At 42.8% G+C, this 22,536-nt stretch overlaps 1 protein-coding gene across 1 annotated transcript in view; it reads right to left on the reverse strand.

Moving 5' to 3' along the window:
* The window catches only part of limch1b (LIM and calponin homology domains 1b), a 71,648-nt gene that overhangs the window by 41,677 nt on the left and 7,435 nt on the right, over positions 1-22,536 (reverse strand). Inside the window, exon 2 of the mRNA XM_030776009.1 lies at positions 823-893. Within this exon, the coding sequence (XP_030631869.1) occupies positions 823-893 (71 nt within the window). The remainder of the gene's footprint in view (positions 1-822; positions 894-22,536) is intronic.

The raw sequence follows: 22,536 nt of genomic DNA on the forward strand, positions 1-22,536 counted from the left end.
ACCCATCTGTTACAGCTGACCCTACTGCAACCCTTTTCCTGAGCAGTACCTCCAGGGGCAGCTGAATGCACGGACACACACACACACACACACACACACACACACACACACACACACACACACTCTCTCCCTCTCTCCTGCTGATGCAACATAAATCTGACAGATTTGATTCTTGCTGGGAAAGGACAGGATTGTGCTATTCCCACTAATGAAAAACACGCCATGAATAGAACAACACATATGTGCACCTGCATATGTGCCAACACACATACACACATACACACACACACACGCACAAACACAAACAGAGGTGTCCCCTGAAAAAAAAATGGCTTGAGTATTCATCCCAGTGTGTGATGCAGCGTTTGGTATGACAGGAGTGAAGACACAGGACTGAACTGTAATTCTTTAAAAATAAGATGCAGACAAGTAAACCACCATTAATCAGGCCTCTTCCCTAATAACACAAACACTATTCTTCTTCATCCTCATTCTCAAACACACACAAAGCTGACACTACAATCACACTGGCCATCTGTACACTCCTCATGCACTGTGTCAAGAATATTTATATGAAACAATTACCACTGCCAATTAAAAGTGAACAAAGCGTCTGAATTAACTTCACAGTGATTGTTTCCAACTGAGATGCAAAGAAACTGACCTCAGCTAAACATCTCACTCACAAAGACAATATGACAACTTTCTAAATATCAACGTCCATTTGGCGCACATGTGAGACCAAGACCGGCATAATTTATTTCTACTAGCGTTCGTGTCATTTTAAAAAGACCCGAAAGGCGCGAAAGTGTCTGTACTCACTCGCACAGAAGAATGCCGTTGTCCAGGCCGCTCCTGAAGTCCTTGTCACCGAAACCCCGGCCCGTCACTGCCTGCAACAGCAAACACAGTCAGTTATCAGGTCAACACACACCTTCCTCTCTGCTCTCCCATCCACAGTCCTCACAATACCTGATATAAACAAGTACGTGTTACACAACTATGACTCTGGCCTTTCCTCTCTCCACACTGTTCTTTTCTCCGCTGTCTTTGTCTAATTGTGTTCTTGCAGCAGCAGATCATAGTTGGACGGTGCCCGAGTCTTGATCATTGATATCAGAAGAGTTATTTGTGAAACACGCAGTCCTGCTGTGGTAAAAAAGCATAATGACACAACGTCGCTGGCATCACTACAGACAACAGCAGGCCTGAGAAACCAAGAACAAGCACTTACAAAGAAACAGGAAATGACCTTCCTCAATATCAAAGATTTCTCCTCCGCTTATTGCACACAGCCAATTGACAGTACAGAGGAAAAGCAGATGGAAGGAGAGAGGGGGAGTAAAATAAAAAAAAGAGAGAGAGAGAGAGAGAGAGAGAATGAAGAACCTGCCACCCACTCTTTGACAGCACAGAGCTAACAAGCTTGTCGCTAAGCTGTTGTCATCCTGACCAAATCACCTTCTCAGGCTTTCCAAGAGACTAACTAGATGTGACACTGAGGATTTACCTCCACTTGTAGCAAGCCCTTTGGTTACTCTAGCAACCAATACTCCATAGCTCACGGTACCTTTTACAGTGCCCTAGCTACTTACAAATTTACCTGAAACTCAGTGTGGGAAGAACCAACATCTTCACAACCAAATGAGTTCATAAGGTTTTTACCATTTATTTTGTTAATCCTGAAGAGGGTGATAAGACAAATGAGACATTTAAGACAACTGGAACAGGGTTTCTCACATATTTAAAAATAGATAACAACTTTTGATGAATTACATAAGCCCCTGTCTTAGGGAAAACTTTCACTGGACCGGAGGGAGACTGTGTTACTGTGGCTGAAACTCCTCTGTGCAGTTCCTAGAATTTTGTCTCACAGGTGTTATTAATACCACTGAACTCAAACAAATGAATTATGTAAACAACTTAAATGTGCCAAATTTAACTCCCCTATGATCAAATTATTATGTCATTTTTTTTTTATCCTGTGCGAGATGTGTGGTCCCTCCATAGCACAGACCTCCCTCAATCTCAGTATTAAGCTCTCCACCCGGTAAGATACACAAAACAAACACAAAAACCCCAGCTACATGCCATTCCTGAAAACACACTTAAAAAACCCTCAGCCACACACCAATTCTGAAAACACATTTACAAAGCCTTCAGTTACACACCAATCCTGAAAACACACACACAATCTCCACACCATCCCTGCAAACTTATAGACTGGGACCTGAGACCACATTGCCTGTAAATATCTGCTAAATGTACTCAAGGGAAAATGGGGAAATGATTAGTGCCTCATTCATTTGACAAACAGTGGGGAAAAAATACCTGTTAAAAGCGGACAGCTACTTAGGCAGCTGAAACACTTACAGGACCACAGCGGGCCAGTCATAGCAATGTGTGTATTTGTTCAGCTGAGGAAAGCAAGTGGAAAGAGAGAGAGGACAAGGAGAATGGGGAACAGCCAGAGTTGTGTTTCAGGTTTGGAAGGCATACAAAAGAAACGCACTGCTGTATGTCACCAAACTGCCAGACACACCAAGCTGGGCTCAGGGGGGACCAGAGGCCTACCGCCAAGTGCTAATGGACTGTGTGTGTGTGTGTGTGTATGTGTGCGTGTGTGTGAAAGCGCAAGCATAGCTTTGACCTGCAGATGGTTAAAATAGGAAGCATTCACTTGCAGCATACGCCACTGCTGAGAGCAAGGCAAGCACTGTAAATAAATGACTCTACGTGATGCAGATTCTTAAAAGCACTCAGGAAATACCATCTCATCTCCCAACAACCCCACACATTTTCATTTCTGTGGGAAAACATGCCACTCTAAGACAGTTATATAGTGATGCAATAATCAGTGAAGATGACCAGGACCACTGGTCTTTGCAGTGTCATCTCTGGTGACAGTGGTTTTGATTGGTCATGGTCCGTAATCAGTTTAACGGCCGAGTGTTTAAATAGATCCCATGACTGAGATAATGCATCATCAGGTAAGAGCTGTACTACTGCAGCACTGCAGCAATGACTGAGGGCTCACTCACATACATACACACACACACACACACACACACACACACACACACACTCACACACACAGAGCACATTTCCTTAATCTGCTAAATCAGAAAGACACAAACCAGTCCTAGGTCTTGCGTGTAAACTGGAATGACATCTTTCCCTCTCTTGCAGGCATGGCTCTTTGAGTCTGTCAGGGTTTTGAGTCTGAGTTTGGGCCTGTCATTCTCATTACCTGGCTGAACCTTGACACATGGATCCCATAATTCACAAACTTGTTCAGATAAATTTGGCCACTCACCTCAGACTGGAGTTCTGCCCAGACCAAAGGGAAGCTCATGAGCAGGGTGTGTCAGGCTTTTCACACACCCTGTCTTCCTCATCTCACACACACAAACGCAAACACACACATGCTTGCATACACACACACCCACACACACACACACAATACAATACGTTTACCAGCTCAGCAGGGCCTAATTCCTTGCATAGACCCATAACTAGCTCTCTGAGGAGGCCCAAGTCAGGGAGCTGTAGCTAACAAGTAACATAAAACATGAATTTGCTCTTAACACATTAACACAAATTGGACGGGTCCAACCAAAGAGCCAACTGGGAATTAGGCTGAGCCCAAAGTCCAAATGAATTACTCCACAAATCTCTGGTGAACACCCATACCAAAAGGCCAAAGGAGAAATTCCTGTTTTGCCCATAATTCCAATAGCCTTTGCAAAAAGGTAGTACAGAAAACACTGTTCTGTCAACAGATACTTCCCTCGAATTAACTGTGATGATCTTCCTCACTGCCGGCAGTGTCAAAACATGTAACTAGCAATTAGCTAACCAGGTTTCAGGATATCGATCTCACACAAACATTCCTGGGTCGCTAACGCGGGGTGCTTTCAAAAAAACTCACATGGTAACTTCTCGCCTAAGCTTACTGTTTAAAAAAATACAACAACAAAAAAAAACGGACAGGGGTCATGCTAGGCCGACTCAATTAGACGGAGGAATGTGTTGCCTTTGTTGCAGAGACAGAATGCATCCCGATGTGTGTCCGCTCTTCAGCTGCATTGTTTCGCTAAACAATCAAAAGATGTTTCCCTTTTTTCTGTGATGTGTTTTCCCGGTGGATATTTAATGACATAACACAGACCATTCTCAGGGATCCATGTCCAAGTTCCTCACTTCCATGTCTTTGTTGTTTTCTGGTGGGAATGTAGATTCCCTTTGCTACGGCAGAAACTGCTGCAGTAAACATAAACAAATGTAAACATTTTCTCATGAGGGACCATCACCAGCAAAACACTTTGTCAACATAATCTTCATTTACATTTGCAAGGAGTGTGACATTTTTGTGCCTTTGTGGTTCAAACAACCCTTGACCGTCCAACATATTTTTAGATGGAAAAAGGGAATGAAATAATAAACATCATTACGCTTGATGTCTGGACACCAAGCCTTAAAATAGTCAGAATATTTGGTCACAGTGGTGCATAGGGAGAAGAGATGCTGTGGTTGGTACGCTATGGTAAATTAAACATAATTGACCAGACTGCTCACAGAAGTCCACTGTGGGACACCCAGTAAAGAACAGCTGACACATGAGAACTACCTCACTGGTCTTAATGAGTGCTGAAGTCATGAAGAGCAATGAAATTAACCATATAATCACACACTGAGATGAACTGAACTGTGAACACACAGTTATACAGCCCTGAGAACACACAGGTAGCCCTGAGAAAAGCCATTGCATTCAATATCATCTTCTCTCACGATTCAGTTCAGAAAAATCCATGACAACAGAGCCTGTGTTTCTGAGAGTAGATTACTGCTCAGTGTGAACAGGGGCTAAACTGAACCTCCCCAGACTCAGCCAATAAAAACAGACTCTGTCATGGTATCTCCATGGTAACCCCAAGTGGCCTACCTCAGAGATGGGAGGGCACAACTTCTTAATTATTAACCTGTGCTATGGGTTTCTCTTATAATGAATGTTGTAAAAATAAACAAACAAACAAAAAAATCCCTCCCACAATTCAGAAGCCCCTTAAAGCATTCAAGGTTTTAGAAATGCTACTCCACTGCTGACAGCTGAGCCCCAGCTGACTAAAACCTCGAAAAACATCAACAAACTCTTAACAAGATACTCACACTATACCTGTTCCAACATGCCACGATTTTCTGCCAAATTTAACCAGCTTGTTGAGTATCCATAAACAGACACTGTGGAACGGTGAAATGACTACTACACATCAAAGTTGAAAAATGTATAAATAACTTTTATGGCAGTCAGCCAATAAAGTGCTTGGTCTCCTTCGGCACTCTAATTAACTGCTCTTTTTCCCTCCAACATATTGCAACACATGTGGATGCATATCTAACAATATCAGCTGAGACTTGACTGAAACTTTTGTCAAGCCTGACAAGTAATGGTTGTTCTGGCCTCCATGGGACTCCAAGGTTTCCAAAGAAAACTTCATCTCATAATACAATGCAAAGTTACAAGGAAATTTTAGACTGTTAAAAGAAAAGCCAGCCCCATGTACGCTCATTCAGGAGAATTCTCCAACGACAAATCGGTCAATCTAGGGTTGTTGTAAACCACTTTGTTCTCTGTCCAAATGACTCCACTTGATCAGTCCTTTTCCTGCTCAAATTTAAGCTAAGAGCTAAAGGAAATGGCAGTGACCCATTGGCTTTGATGTTGACGCAAACAGATCAGTAAAAGCTGAGTGATTCCATTGATCAACATTTCTATCAGCTAAAACAGCCTCTGAAAGTACAACAGTTTAGGTCCAAACGATTAAAAATGTATATGATAAAATATGTACGTATACAAAAGTGCGATAATGTATTCAACCATTCTCATACGTGTTATCAGCTGATTCCATCACTTCAGCTACAAGCTGCAGACAATAATGATGCCAAGTGTCATTAAAATGTACAGCAAATTGCTTTGCCCAGGTGTAATACATCAAACTTGTCAACAAAAAGGAGACAGGAGGACAGAAGATGCTGAGTAAGCAAGGATTTTTCTCCATGAGTCCAGAGTCTCACTTTCCAAGAGAGTCCTGAGTCGAGTCCCATGTGCTGAGAAGCTGAGTCTGGATAAAGTCATGTGTGTCTTTAGCTGACAGATAAAGTAGAATGTGTTGTTGTTGTTGGTGTCAGTGATTCTTGTCCCACTATAAGCAGACCTCTTTTTTGATATCTTTGTATCTAACAGAAATAACAAATTTGTAACAGAGTGAAGTCCGAAGTCAAAAGTCCTTGGATAAAGAGTCAGATTGGAGTCATGAGAGATAGGCTTTAGAGTCTGAGTCAAGTCACGAGTCACAGATTCATGTGCACATCTCTGTGCCAAAAAAAGGAAAAAAATCCTTGATATCCACACCACAAATATACCAACAAGCCACCACATCTACCTCTACAGGAGTAAACTATGCTTCAGCTTAAACAAAGATATGTAACTAACTACACCCAGTATGTGGCTGGTGTTGTTTTTGTCCCTAAGTGGGATCTTTGGCAGAGCCATCTTTTCATTTTTCAGGCTCTGTGGAACAGCAGGACTCCTTTGGTTCAGCCAGAGGTTAGGTGGGGGGACCATCTATCTCATGCTTACTGCCAACCCCAAAAACCCCCCATTCAAAATCTCACAACCCCCATTCTATTCACCCCAGTGAATGGTGAGAACATGACAGCTTTTTTTTCTCAGAGACAAGGGTAGAGTGGTGGTCTGGCGCTTGGGAGATGGTTGATTTTTAAAAAGCTGAAGGCAAGAAGAACAACAACAGAACTGGTGTAGCCCAGTCTCTGAGATGCCAGTCATGGAGGAGCTGATAGGGAGCATCACCAATGAAGGTACTCACAACAAACAAAGTTACTAACAGGAGGGTGAGGGTTGTACTAAATTAGCTGCAATATTTTATTATTATCTTAACTTTAACTCTTACACACATGATCATTCATTCCTTATTAATCTGGAGGTGTATCTTAGAAGTGCTTCAAGAAATTCAGAAGTGATGATCCTATGTCTAGCCACTTGCTGTTGGACGACGCAGCTGAAACGATTACTTTTTTAAGGTTTTTCCTGTAGGAATATCTGACGTGAATGAGTGATTGACAGATGCAGAATGACTACTCTGCTGCTTTAAGGAGGGCAAGCTGCTCTACAGTTAAGGAGAGCAGATCTCTCGCTCTGCCACTGCCTGCCCCTGAGGCTTATGGGAGTAGTCTTTGGAGGTGGCTGGAGAATTCTGGCCTACTTTCTGCTTTTAGCACCACACATAACCACGCACCTGTTAGCAAGACGGGCAGCCTGAGATAGAGGAAGTGGATGAGCTCACAGGAATACCAGTTAAAGGCAAATCCACAGTCTTTATTCTTCAGATCAGAATACCAGTTAAAGGCAAATCCACAGTCTTTAGTCTTCAGACGGATAAGAACTGTGCTGCTTTGAAATGAGAACCATGCTTAGTAATGGACTGTGTACTCTGTTGACAATGACCTGATCAACATCCCAAGGGTTCTCATTTTTACTAGGTTTATTCCCTTTCTCATTTCTCAATTTTCAGTAAGGGAAAGTATAGATTGTTCTCCTGACATTTTGATGATACTTCCTGCCTTTTGCTGAATCTCTCAACATTCTTACCGATGTTTGTCTTCTAAAGTACATAACTGGATGATCAAGGGAACTGCAGGATACATCCAAAGTTTTACAGGTACATGTGTTACTTCTGACCTTGCCTTTTAACATTCAGACCTTTATAAGTAAGGGTTTCAGAGAGCTAGCAGCAATACAAAGTGTACTGAACCAGGTAGAATGGCCAGTGTCCTAAGGTGCAGTTAAAATATGTGAGACAGAAAAAAACATTACATCTGTATCACTTGGATTTCTAAAACTGGACGGGCAATGTTATATTTCTCTTGCACCATGCCAACAGTGAAGGATCAGGAAAGAGAGTCAAAAAGCAATTCCTGCTCACATTCATGTGTTCATGCGCTGGTCAATAAACCACAATGAGGTCAAAAAGGCTGGGGTCTGACACCCACATCCACACACACACACGTGCACACACACACATGCTCACTCTCATACAACATACAAAAAACAACAAGAGCCTCAGGACCTAAATTGAGCAGTTGCATGCAGATTGCTCACGGACATATGCTAGCACATGTCAGACATATATATCCAGCATGTATGCCATACAGATAAACACACACAACATACAAGCATGGACAAATTCACAGACATACATGCACACACACACACAAACAATCAGCTCTCTTTTCATGGATAAGGATACAGCCACATACGCACACACACACACACACACACACACACACATACATACATACAACAAAGACAGAAGGCTGTGTTCTGAAAACATTTGTGTTCTACTAAAAATAACAAAGCACAGAATTGTGTGTGTGTGTGTGTGTGTGTGTGTGTGTGTGTGTGTGAGAGAGAGAGTGTGTGTGTTTTTCATACGAATGTATCTATGTCTGAGGAACTGCTCTTGTGTGTAAATTCCTGCGGCCAGTGACAGGCAGAGGAATTGGTGAAACTATCAGTTTAAACAAACAAGACCCTGCTGACTGCATTACTGTGCTACCACCACAGAACAAAAGGATTCTATTACACATCCTCTTAGGCAGTGACACACGATGATGAGAGGTGATAATCGTATCATGTGGAAGTAACATATCTTCTTGGCACAGTCAAAACTCAAACTACAGAGACAGAAATAGAAAAAAAAATTATCACCTTGGAATTGGTTAGCTGAGGGCTACCCTCAGGTTAAAGCCATCTCCATTCACAGGCCAAACGTATTCCGGTCTCACACTGGCCTCTCTCAGCTGTCACGATTTCTATGCCTAAATTTGATTTGGGCAGGAGCTGACTGATCTAGGCAGAGTTGACCAAGACTCCGGGGACTTTGGAAAGAGCAGGCACGGTAACATAGCTGAAGCCCTTACTGAAGAGCGGACATATGTGAACAGCGCTCTGAGTGAGGTGCGGAATAATCCGGCTGGTCTTGGCACGGACCCACTTAAACTCCCACCACAGGCGCTATCCTGTGTCAGCACTCAATTAGCATGATTTATACACGGCGATGGTGACGACTGACAAAACTGCATTAGCACGGAAAACCATAGACTGTTATTAATGGTAAAATTAATATTAAAAAATGACCTTGGCACAGTCAGTTTTTAAGGATATGATCGATTGCCTTTTGAGAATACGCGACTATAGCTCAGCGGCATCAAAGAGGTGCAGGTGGCCTAAAACTGTCTGGCCCGTTGTCTACATCTTGAGTAAAACAAGACCACAAAACAAAACCTAAATGATATAGTTCAGTTTCATCCTACACTTATCCCAAATTTATGATGGATTACTATGGAGTCTGGAGAGTCGCTGTTCTAAAAGTCTCTCCATTGTGATTGGAAGTAAGCGGAGCGCTAACAAATCAAAGCCCAGTCTGGTGAGTGTATGAATCATTAAACATCACTAGCAAATTCAAAAGCGTGTATGATCCCAAATACCTCAGCACTGCCTCCCCAGCCTTCTCCAGCTGTGTGTACACTACAGCACGATCGACAGAATTACATGTAAACCTGAAATCTTCAGAAAGTCATATACCAGACATGCTCCATCAGTGATTACTGAAGAAAAACAGAACAGAGAGAAAAACAGAGAGAGAGCGAGAGAGCGAGAGAGAGAGAGAGAGAGAGAGGGAGCAGACAGATTGAGAATGAAACGCTACACTGTAGAGAACATATAAACACATGAGGCTCAACATGTACTGGAAGATTTATTAACCGTGACAATACCTTTCATCTGCAGGAATGATAACACAGAAGATCAGCTTTCTGGCCGGCCTCTCTTCTATAGCACTACCTGAACCACACTACTCCTGCTATAATGAGATCTAAAGGAAGAGCAGTTGAACTTGAAGAGACACGGAGTGATTGTGATCGTTCTTCCTTCAGAAATACAGACTTTATGTTAAGTGCCCTCTAGTCTCTCTGCTCCTTCCCACCGAACCACCAACGTCTTCACCTAACCTGCCCCTAATCAAATAAATGAGAGAAGAGCATGAGGGATTTTGCTCGGGTTTAATGATGAGTGTGTGTGTGTGTGTGTGTGTGTGTGTGTAACTGTGAGAGAGCGAGAGAGAGAGGGAAAGAGAGAAAGAGAGAGGCATGTTTTGAGAGGGAGAGAAACAGAGCACCTGCAGAGAGTGAGAAGGAGGGAATGTGTGTGGGAGACTATAATTCACTCCCCGATAGAGAATGTTCTGAAAGAGAGAGTGAGAGACATCGGGAGAGATAAACGTGGAAAGTGCGTGTGTGTGTATGTAAGAGAGAGAGAGAGAGAGAGAGAGAGAGTACCTAAGGGCACATATGAATAGACACAATAGACAGTTGTATGTCTCCCGAAGTGACGTATAGCTCTATGGGGGAGATCCTGAGAAGAAACACTTGAACATCCACAAAATGATGTCACACTTTCAATGACACTATCACATCTTGTCCTGTGAAAGACACACAGAGCCTCCAATCAAGCAGCTCTACACACACACTCTCTCTCTCGCTCTCACACACACACACACAGCCAATCCTCTTTCCCCTCACACCAACTACCACCAACGTTTGCCGTCATCCCTCACACATTACATAAACCCACATTCTCACAGATTACTCATCTTCTTTACAATACACAGATCATTACAGGAGGCTTACACACACACACACACACACACATACGCAAACTCAGTGTTTCACTCTCCTAAGATCATTCTGAATTTCTCAGAGAGGGACCAGGCTGCTACAGTGCTGTTTCTAACCATTTCTGCTATACTGCTGTTTCTAACCAGGTCTCAGAACTGTAACACTGCACGCTGACTAACTGACGAGTCAGACAGGGGACCTCAAGTGAAAGCTATAGTTCTGCAAATGACAAGTGCTCTTTTCCCAAACATAACAAAATTGTTTTTCTTTTCTTTTCTTTTCTTTTTTTTCCCCCTGAATGTATGAGTTGTCATCATTCAGACGCTGAGGTCTTCTCACTGGGTGATTTAGCACCTGGACTGAGGCAACAAGTGTGACTGCATTAACCCCTGAGCCCTACAGGCGCGTCTAACTCATGCGAGCAGTTAAAAAAGCATCAAGGTCATCAGTGAAATATGGAAGCCCTCGATTAGGCTTTTGCTGAGGAGTGCTTCCAGGCCAACAGTTTCCAAACCAAATTCAAACAGAGAGGGTGGCCAAGAACTGAATGGAAGAATGAGTATTTCAGTGTGCAATGATGAGAACCGTGCTGCAGTCAGAGAGGAGCAAGAGAACCCTGTCACAGTTCCAGTATATGCCTCTGTATGAAATCCCACATGAATATTCCAAAGGTTAGAAAAATATGCCATATGTTTACTTATCCAGTGAAAAAACTATCCATATTTTGGGAGATACTGAGTGTTAGATACTCAGAGGAACTCTGGCGGCAGCTTCAGTGTGATTGATCCACACACGGGGGTGTTTTGTATATAATCACAGTTCAACGTTATGGCCCAAAGCATTTGACAGTTCAAAAGAAAAACAAAAAAAAAAGAAAACAAATGGACCTTGACATGAGATGAACAGATAATTTAAATGTAAACTATCAGTAAAATTGAGTAATGTATTCAACGCAGTCAGAGCCAAATGAAAGAATAACAGAAGAATGGAGTTTAAAAAAGGGAAAAGACAGGAGCTGGAAACTTTCCGCTGAATTTGTTGAATTTATATTGACATTTTTTGGGAAAGTGCTGAGGATTAATTCTGATTCTTTGACTGACTTGTTTTTATCCTCCCCCAGGAGGGCTACACTTTAGCCCAAGACCTAACCCTAGCTAGATATCCTCATTCTGACATTAATTCACAATGTCAGGTGGAGTGACTCCAGACAGGAAATGTTGTTTGGAATGTTTAATCGAAAAATAGCCCTGCTTGTATCATGGACAAAGACGCACAAGCACCCTGAAACCTGGGATAGCAAAAATCAACATTTCCCTCTGACTTTACAGGAGATTACGCTTACACACCCCAAATATCCAATGCGAGGCCTCTCTTTCATAAGTTCACAGTTCTTATGTTAAGATTTGCTATTTCTGTGCCATACAGTTTCGGACAGACACACACTCCTCATCGAACACACATACCTTCATTACAAACAACTCTGAGACTAATTAAGTTTAAGTAACAAGTGACCCACGTGAGAGATTTTTTTTTAAGTTGTTACAATTCATCATGCAGATATCCCGTCTTACAGTTGGTATAGCTGGCATGGACCACTGTGCTTTGTCAGATAAAAAGACACTTCGATATGTGGTGATATGAATGTTGTCGCGTGTAGTGTCTTATCTGAATGTATTTACCCTTAAATCTGTGAGCTGCTTCATTGGGAATACTTGAGTTTGTCTCTATGTTAACTTGTATTGTGGTACCTCTGGTGCACTGTGTTAAAATCTCTTACATTATGAAGTGCTATCAGGGTGTTTCTGACTTTTGTTCCACATTAGTGGAAACATTTCCAAAGTCTTGATCATATGTTTACTTTACTGTGAGACATTAGCATGTTTCTCTGCACTGTAAATCCACAGTGCGATGACTCCCTCCGGTATTTTCCGGTCCACTTTAACCTGAACGGGTCACATGCCTCTTGTGACACCTACCACTAAGTTGCAAGGCCAACTTCTCGACCCTGTGTAATGCTCCTGACCGTCAATTGAGCCTTAAGTACACGTTGTCAACAAGCTGCCAAGACCCTAGCCCTTACCTGTCAAAACAATGAAGAGAATGCATGTGGACGAGTCGGCACAGCTTAGCATGTGAGCTGTACCATCAATCAACCACAGAGGGCTGTAGGATATTAGAGCCAGTGACACACTCTCTGGTTCCAAGCTCCAGATCCAGCTGCTTAAACTTAAGTTAAATGAAAGCTTTTTTGCTTTTCTTTTTCATTGTAGATGCAATCATGTCCAGGTGTATAACGATACATTAAAGCTCTATGTGATTAAAGAAATTCACAAGGAGGCAAAGAGAACATTAACCAAAAGTCTTGACTCCTATGACACTATTCAAATAAACCAAATTGATCACGACTGCTCCTAATGACAAGTAAATGACTGGTGAATGGACCCACTGTAAAACTTTATTGCTTATGGTGTTGAGGATTACGTCATTATTAACCTTTAAAAGGCAGGCAACCATGTGAACAGCAAACAACAGGTTTCCTGCGTTCATTAAAGGAGGGTATAATAGTGCGTGTTTGTGTAGCGTGATGAAGGAAATTCCACACACACACACACACACGCACACACACACACTGCATAAAGACTCCTGTGAGAGGGAAACTTCATGGCGCCAGAGCCCTTTCAGGTTCTTTTACTAGTGTTGTGTCAGTAAATGTGAATTTCCTCAAACCTCAAAGTCTATAGATACATGTGCAGCACAAGAAGCATGCACAGAGCTACAAGAAACCACTGACTAAATTTAGCAGGCACTCTACACATCATTTATGATGGGGAGATGGATGGATGGATGGATGGATGGATGGATGGATGGATGGATGCATAGAATGCAATAGTGTAGTTCTGTAAATTAAGCCTGGGAGCAGTATTTTATGGTCTGTCTGAATTGAGTAAATTGTGTGTGATGCCTGGTGTCATAATGTGTGGCAGGACGGGTATAGTGGTTGGTGTGTGGTTCATTAGTTGTAGTGGTTGGTGTGTGGTTTATTAGTTGTAGTGGAAGGTGTGTGGTTGTTTAGGCACAGAGGTTGGTGTTGGCTGTGTTGGGTGTAGTGGTTGATATGTGATGTGCTAAATGTTGTAGTTGTCTTGCTGTGAGTAGTCTGTTGTAGTTGTCTTGCTGTGAGTAGTCTGTTGTAGTTGTCTTGCTGCGGGTAGGGTTTAGTGGTTGTCTTGGTGTGAGCAGGGTGTAGTGGTTGTCTTGCTGTGAGTAGTGTGCTGTAGTTGTCTTACTTTGAGTAGGGTGTAGTGGTTGTCTTGCTGTGAGTAGTGTGCTGTAGTTGTCTTACTTTGAGTAGGGTGTAGTGGTTGTCTTGCTGTGAGTAGGGTGTTGTAGTTGTCTTACTTTGAGTAGGGTGTAGTGGTTGTCTTGCTGTGAGTAGGGTGTAGTGGTTGTCTTGCTGTGGGTAGGGTGTAGTAGTTGTCTTGCTGTGAGTAGGGTGTTGTAGTTGTCTTACTTTGAGTAGGGTGTAGTGGTTGTCTTGCAGTGGGTAGGGTGTAGTGGTTGTCTTGCTGTGAGTAGGGTGTTGTAGTTGTCTTGCTGTGAGTAGGGTGTAGTGGTTGTCTTGCTGTGGGTAGGGTGTAGTAGTTGTCTTGCTGTGAGTAGGGTGTTGTAGTTGTCTTACTTTGAGTAGGGTGTAGTGGTTGTCTTGCAGTGGGTAGGGTGTAGTGGTTGTCTTGCTGTGAGTAGGGTGTTGTAGTTGTCTTGCTGTGAGTAGGGTGTAGTGGTTGTCTTGCTGTGGGTAGGGTGTAGTGGTTGTCTTGCTGTGAGTAGGGTGTTGTAGTTGTCTTGCTGTGAGTAGGGTGTAGTGGTTGTCTTGCTGTGGGTAGGGTGTAGTGGTTGTCTTGCTGTGAGTAGTCTGTTGTAGTTGTCTTGCTGTGAGTAGGGTGTTGTAGTTGTCTTGCTGTGAGTAGGCTGTGTCTTGCTGTGTGTCAGGTGTTGTGGTTGTCTTGCTGTAAGTAGGCTGTAGTGGCTGGTAAGTGATGCGTTGTGTCTAGTGGATGTTGTGTTGAATAGCTCTGATTTTGAGCTGTCCTAATCCCCTCAGTACCTCAGTAGGAGGCAGGGAAAGGATCAGACAGACAGCAGGACATTGGTACACTAATGACTGATCTAAGTGTGGGCAGGCATGAATGTGTCAGTGAGTACGCTGTGGGAGTGAACACGTGTGTGTTAAAGAAACAGAGCACACAGAATGCGTCTGTGGGTAATAGAACAGTAACGGCCGTGATTACAAAAAAACCCCCCAACTTTGTCCGATAAATTTAAACTCAGACTGACTCAAGCTTGGCCATCATCCACTCCACAAAAAAAAATCTGAAACACGTCTCAGTATACCATAAGAAAGTCTTGATTTCTCTAGCAGCAGTGGAAGTGTTTTAAGATCACACTGTAAAGTGACCCTGAATAATGTTGCTAAGCCCTTACTCCTTACATTCATTCATACATTAGTGTGTCTTTAGGTATGTGTGTGTGTGTGTGTGTGTGTGTGTGTGTGTTAATGTGTTTGTGTACTAAGCTTTATCAGGCATACTTCCCTCTGGAGTATAATAAAAGGGTAAAAGCAGTGACCATCTGAGGCACTAAAGTGAGTCTGTAGGGGCTACTGCTGAACCCACAGCAGGAAATTTCACATGTTTAATCAGAGCCACTTATCAGTCAGGAAACGCCAGGGGCAGCAGTCAGCCAGCCGGCCAGACACGAACCCTCCAGACAGACAGAGAGAGAGAGAGAGAGAGAGAGAGAGAGAGAGAGAGAGAGAGAGAACGAGAGAGAGAATGAGAAAGAACACTCATGAAAACACACCATCCTTCTGCCATACTCCTGTCTGGACCCATTAGTCCAGAAAAACTCACAGTGGTCTCATGGCTACAGGGGGAAGCTGATATGAGGCATTCAATCACAGTATTGTTTGACATATCAGTGTAATGTTAGTAGAGACTACACTCTAATTACAACACCACCTGTGACTTATCGTTCAAGCCAACAAACTCAATCATACTCATATATTTATATTTCCTTTGTCCCTGGCATAAAGCTCCATCATGTAATCACACAATTGTAATAAAATGAATGTAGTGTAGTTCAAATTATGATAAATGTCTTGTTACACTGTAAAAACTGATCATGTCGATCGTGTAGAAGCTGCTTTCTACCAAAGTGTTAGATCTATTAGCTCAATAGCCTTAAGTTAATTTGGATGTCAGAGAGAGTTAGAAGTGCTGGAAATTATTATTTCTCAGATACAGGCCTGCCTTTCTGTCCTCTGAGCTGAAATGCAGAGCTCAAAGTGTGTCAGTGATATTGATTACCACTGCCCAGTGCGAGTGAATGTGTTTGCTCTGCAAGTGTGTGTGATTGTATCCAGTCATGTGTATGTTTTTGTGTGAAAGAGTGAAAGTGTGTGTCTGCGTGTGTGTGTATTTGTGTGTGTGAGAGAGAGTGTGTGTATGCGTGTGTGTGTGTGTGTGTGTGTGTGTGTGTGTGTGTGTGTGTGTGTGTTTGTGTGTGTGTGTGTGTGTGAGTGTGTGTGTGAGTGTGTGTGTGTGTATGTGAATGCTGTTTCATAGAGCTCACAAGCACATAAACAATAACAAAAGGGGGAAAAAAAACTTAAAGAGGACATCTGTACCTCAGGCAAAAACCATCAAACCAGTGTCATAATCACATTTATCCATCTCACAACCAGGCCCAACTGAAAAACACACACACCTACAGTCAAACTATCTACTGACCCACACACACACACACTCATTACCACACCCACAGCCACAAACCATCCACCAAACTATACATGCATTCACTCACACACATATGCACACATGCACACACATGCATATACACACACGCATGCACACACATGCACACAGATGAGTAGATAAGGCATGTGTCTGTTCTCATTTGCCATGAAATGGCCTAAATAAGCGCAGAGCTTTTTTTCTGGGGCCTCCAGAAGGCTTCAATATCCTGTCCAACAAACACCCTACAGGGAAGGCAGCCCTCAGTCCACCTCTGTGTGACCTCCACAGTTCAGACACCATCCCACCCCACACACGCTTTGCACTGCATGCCATAACCGAACCACAGTCATTACAGCTGGGCTTGTGTGTGTGTGTGTGTGTGTGTGTGTGTGTGAGTGTGTGTGTGTGAGTGTATATGTGTGTGAGTGTGTTTGAGTGTGAAAGAGAGAGAGAGAGAGAGAGAGAGAGAGAGAGAGACTTCACTGCTACTTTAAACCTCCACTTACACACAGGCAAACAAATTGAACATCTGTGAACAACAGGAAATCAGTGTTTCAAGTGAAGTCCTACACTTTCAAGTGAAATCCAACTGCAACTAAGTTATGAAAGCAGATACTCCATACATAACCATGTCTTAAACCACACAGGTCAAGTACCTCTTCAATCACTGCTTCACAGATCTAGCAGGGATGAAAAGAGATGGGAGGTGATGGAGATAGACACGGCTTCATTGGGCACATGGTAAATACTGTATCTCCATAACCCATCAAAACCATTCAAAACCCATCAAACATCACCCAGAACATAAGCAGAAACCTTCTTTAAGTCAAACTTTTAGATTTTCTTCAGTGTCAAAACACTGTGAAGTCTCAGGTCACATGAATCAAGGACTTTGTGTTGATTCATAAAGGTTTCCCTTACAGTGAACAACCAAACCCCTTCTTCCCAAGGCACAATCTACAGTCTGTATTTGCGTCCGGCTACAGTCTGCCTGTCTCTCATATTGCTGCCCCCGTCTAACTCTTTGCAATCAAACATCTCTCTCTGACTTTTTCCCAAGCACTGTTCCAGTCCTCCAGTCCAGCAGGACAGGCTGGCAGCACAAGGCTCCACTCCGATCCCCTCAGGGGGACGTTGGCGACAGTCCCCAGGCATCCGGGGGGGAGACTCTGTTCCTCTAGCCCCAAAAGCTTCCCTGCAGACTAAACTGACTTCCCTCATGGTTAATGTGCAGAAATCCTGTCTTTGACTTTTGTGCATATACCTGTGTGTGTGTGTGTGGGGGGGGGGGGCATATTAGCCACAGAATGCACTTAAATCACAGCCATCAAATCTCATTTTATAGGCAAACCAAGAGCAACATCAAAAACAATTAGCTTGGGTCTTACGGTTTAATCATCCTTTACGCCTTCTGTCCCATTAAACCTCTGTAGCTCCAGTATTGTAGACCCTGACAGATCTGACAACCATTTATAACCTAAACATTAAAGGTTAAAAATACAGTTATTTTGGAATTATCTGCTAATTTAACCGCACCCAGAATCTGTGAATTCCCAAATTGGGATTTTCGTTAAACTTTGTAAATATGAGTTTGAATCTTAAACCGTGTAAGAACCTTGAGAATGTTAAGAATGAAAACTGAGAATGTTAAACTGATGAGAAAAGTTAGGTACAGAGATATCATCTCCACCACTCTGAATCACAGGACATTTCAGTGCAGATGACGAAACACCCGAGAAACACAGTAAGGCCAGCACACTTAGAATCTCAGTAGCCTGTCTCTCACTACAAACAAACAGCTAATGGGAAGTTAGGACTGGGATAACCATGTGAGAATGCCCACTCCCTTAAGAAAGTGGTACTCTTAAGAATGGCATTACCCTAATCTTTGGGATTGGGGACTCAGAGGGGCATAGGACAAGTGCATATAGTGCTTACTGGTTGAAGTGGATTGGGGTCAAGTAGAGACAGCAAGAGATCTTTATCTCCAAAACCCTTCAGTCTCAGTAAAAACAGAAAAACAAATACATCGATTCATGGAAAACGGCACCCTGATACTTAAATGTAAAGTAGGCATATGTAAAGTGGCAAGAGCTTCTGTCAGCCAAAGACAACCAGGAAATACTACTCTGAAAACTAGTGAAGATACTCACCTTCCATTTACTGTCAGTGCAAGTGATTTCTACTTTACTGACATGTGTACGTACAAGAGAAACCTTCATCTGATCATCTGATACCCTGGTCTCATTAACCACACCAAACTCACAGTGAGTGATCTTTACAACACCCTGAATACCAGCGGTGTGTGCCCCACACTCCTCCGGTAGCATGCACCGGGACAAAACTTCTGCCAGTTTTGTTAACAATATGACCTCCACAAACAAGGCTTTCTGTGTTTGCTTGTGTATTTGCAGATGATTAGGTCACTTCCACTAATACTCCACTTCCAGGCCTATTATGGGCAAAACACAAAGCCCAGGGTTACAGACACTCCGATTCAGACTGTAGGCAGTTATGATTTGAACTCTATGATGTGTGGATGGCTTTCAGGGTAGGAAGAAAGAGAACGCTCACATGAAGTGAAAGGAAGTGGAAGAAAGGGACAGGACAAGATTAATGAAGTAGGATCAACTTCCCTTTCACAGTGACAGAATAAACGGGTGCTGGCTATTGTGCGGTGCTCAAGCGTGACAAATACATAAATACATGCACACACAAACTCAATCTTTAGAACAGGACGTTTCGATGCTGCTGTAAATGTCTGCAGGTGTGCATGGTATGAAAAAAAGAGGGGATATATATTTGTTCACACGCACCTGCTCCCTTTTTCTCCCTTTCTATAAATCTGAGAATTTGGAGTAGCTTTTATGTGAGGTCATGAACTCAAAATTATTAGATGTCTATGAGTCTGTCTGTGTGTGTGTGTGTGTGTGTGCATGTGCTTTGAGGGATGATTCCTGTCAGCAACATACACTCATATTTCTTCCCAAAGGAGTCCTAAAACAGAGTGTCTCCTCATTCAGGACCATTCAGTGGCCATGGAGCATTCAGTCTTTAATGGAGGAGATACTGAAAGAGCAGATTTCTACTGTGAACAGGAGGAGTCTGCAGCACAAGCAGCAGAGGGATTTCCACACTTTCATAATACCTAATTGCGCCAGAACACTGAGAGGGTTTAGTCAGAAACATTGATTACATAAGCATATAAGAACGCTGTTTTTGAGAGGGAGATTATATCAACATACTTCATTCTGTGGTCTCTGATCAAGCACCTTAATCTCCAAACAGTATTTTAGACAGTTGAATACATATTCACCAATCAATGAAAATCAAATCAGAGCAAAATCAACAGAACAGAACGTGCTCGAGCTGTAACTGACTTCAAAGCTCTGATCTCAGCTGTCATCAGCTATCAATTTGCAAAATTATGTTACAAAACCTTTAAGGCACAGAAGATGAAAGAAAGATTGCTGGGCAGATTGGGTGGATTTAAAATGTTTAAAATAAACAGATACAGTTTATTTCCAAAAGAAAAAAGGAATTACATCGCAACAAACAATTAATAACAGACAAAAAGGATCACACGAATAAAGCTGCAAAGAAACTAAACCAAATTTCACAGCATTTCCCAGACAACTCCTCTCCCTCCTGACCCTGTAATGCTGGCGTCTGACCGAGAGGGAAAACTGATTGCCTTCGCCTCCACAAACGACAACTAACAAGATACAAATGTGGAACATATTATTCAGATGAGCACAGTCTGACTCTAAAAGCTGGACTGATTGATTATACGGAGCTGCAATGTGATAAATAAACAAATTTTCTTCTTCTTTTTTTTTTTACAAAGACTTGTCATCCTGAAAGACATATTTACATGTCACACCACTGTCTAACAGCTTGGACCTCTGCTATTGACCGTGGGGTGATGTGTGTACTTCTGCAGTCATCTTTCCATATGGAAAAGCTGCAGAAGTAAAAGTTGTGAACTCAGCTGAAGAAGTCAGTTGGGAAATAACACTGGGCTAAGCATTCATTTAGTAAGGTGCAATTATTTTGCCATTACGTTCGTAGATTGTGGGAAATGAAAATGCTCTAACTCTTTGAAATATCTCAAAGATAAGCTTGAGTACGGGCCATTGACCTGCCATTTAACAAGCCGCAAAATCTGTTAAAAGAAATCAAACTGTTTTCTCACAGATTCACACACAAAGATACACAAACGCATGAATCATAAGTAAAACCAAAGCTCTCTCTTAAGTGGGTCCCTCAAGACCCTTTCGTCAGATCTTCTCCAGGGGCTGACCAAGACTGGGGGCCTGCCAACATGCTCTGACCAAAAAAAAAAAAAAAAAAGAGAGGGGTCCAGCTGGACAGATTAAAGAGGATTACTCCTGATCCCCTTCAGGGAAAGACAGGAAGCCCCCCCCCCCCCCAAGCATTCACGCTGCTAACGGCACTCTCAATGGATTTAGATTGGTGAACCTCCAGTGGTGCATTATACACGGCCAAGGGCAAGTCAAGGTGATGTCAATATTTTCTCACTAGACTTGAACCCTTGGTCGTAAAGTCGACATTACAATGCATTACAGGCCCACTGCTGCAGCCTGTGTAAAATAAAACCCACGGTATCAAACACAACTATTTCAAAAGCACCATTAGGTTGGCTGCTAGAACATTACTCTGATATGTCCAAAAGAAATGAAATTCTCGCCGTCATAAACCGACATCAAGGTGCTGTGAATGCTGGTGGCACCTGTAATAAAAACAGCTCAAATTTAACCTTACAGCTTAAGTTATGTCTTCAAAGTTTTATTTAACATGAAGGTTTTGGGCAAAGTTTGTGGTCAAAGGTGCTACTGAGGAAAGTCCCTCCTGTTTTCCATGCTCAGGGAAATTCTTCTTCATAGCTGTTTGTTTTGAGATTGTTTAACAGTCTGTGCCAATGTAAACTAATAAGAAGGCTAAAAAGGCAAAGTTTGATTCCTAATGGCCTACTGTGGAGAAAAACTGCACAGGAACGTAGAGAGGACGAGAAGCATAAAACTCCGTTATGAACGGCAAGTGTGGCTAGATTATTAAACCAAAACAGCTGCTCCACCACTATGAACACACTTTAGTAGCCTAAACACAGATAAGGTTGTCAGTCTGTATGTTCCCATTTTGAAGGATTCTGAGTCAAACTCCCCCTCGTAATGACACATCCCAAAAGGTCACTCTTAAAACATGCTCGTGCTCATCAGGAACATCAACTTATTCAGAGCAAATATGTTGCAGCACATAATAAAAGGTTACGAATTTACTGCTCAACATCTGCACTCAGTCACGTCAGGAGAGACAGGGGCCGCGCACCTGTCAATCATCCAGCATGATTCATCTAGCAAATATCAGGCTGCCAAGTTCACAGAGACAGGAAACTGCCACTAGAGCAACGTAAGGGAAGTGCAAACGCTGCAAGGAAACCAAAGCCTCAAGGCAAAAGATGGCAAATTACCATTATGTCTTCGATGCCGGAAACCTTGGCATTCCGCTCCTACTGGAAAACGCTGTGCTTCTCTCACTTACCAGGTGTAACCCAGGGACACCCACAACATGTGTGTACTCAAAGAACCTGGTGCACGGCCCAAAGCACCACCTATGGGAGCCCAGACGTTCAAAGGGAGGAATGTCAGGAGTGGAACTAGCTCCATTTTACATTCAATCCAATTATACACCAAAGAGCATGAGAATTCGTACAATGTCATTGTCATGGAGCCTTCCTGAGATGTTGCTGGGAAGTAATCCTTTTACTGAGAACAGTGTTGAAGTTGCCCATCCTCCAATGGGCCAGCATCAATGCCAGGCACAAAAGGTGAACCCTCCCAGTCAACAGGCACAAACACGAAAGAGTGACATTTCCTACAAAGCCAGTGTTCTTTCTCTCTCTCTCTCTCACACGCTCAGTGACACACCAGAAGGTAAAGCAAGATACAGAAACCGACAACACAAA

The sequence above is a fragment of the Chanos chanos genome, chromosome 1, assembly GCF_902362185.1.
Source record: "Chanos chanos chromosome 1, fChaCha1.1, whole genome shotgun sequence".
NCBI lineage: Eukaryota > Metazoa > Chordata > Actinopteri > Gonorynchiformes > Chanidae > Chanos > Chanos chanos.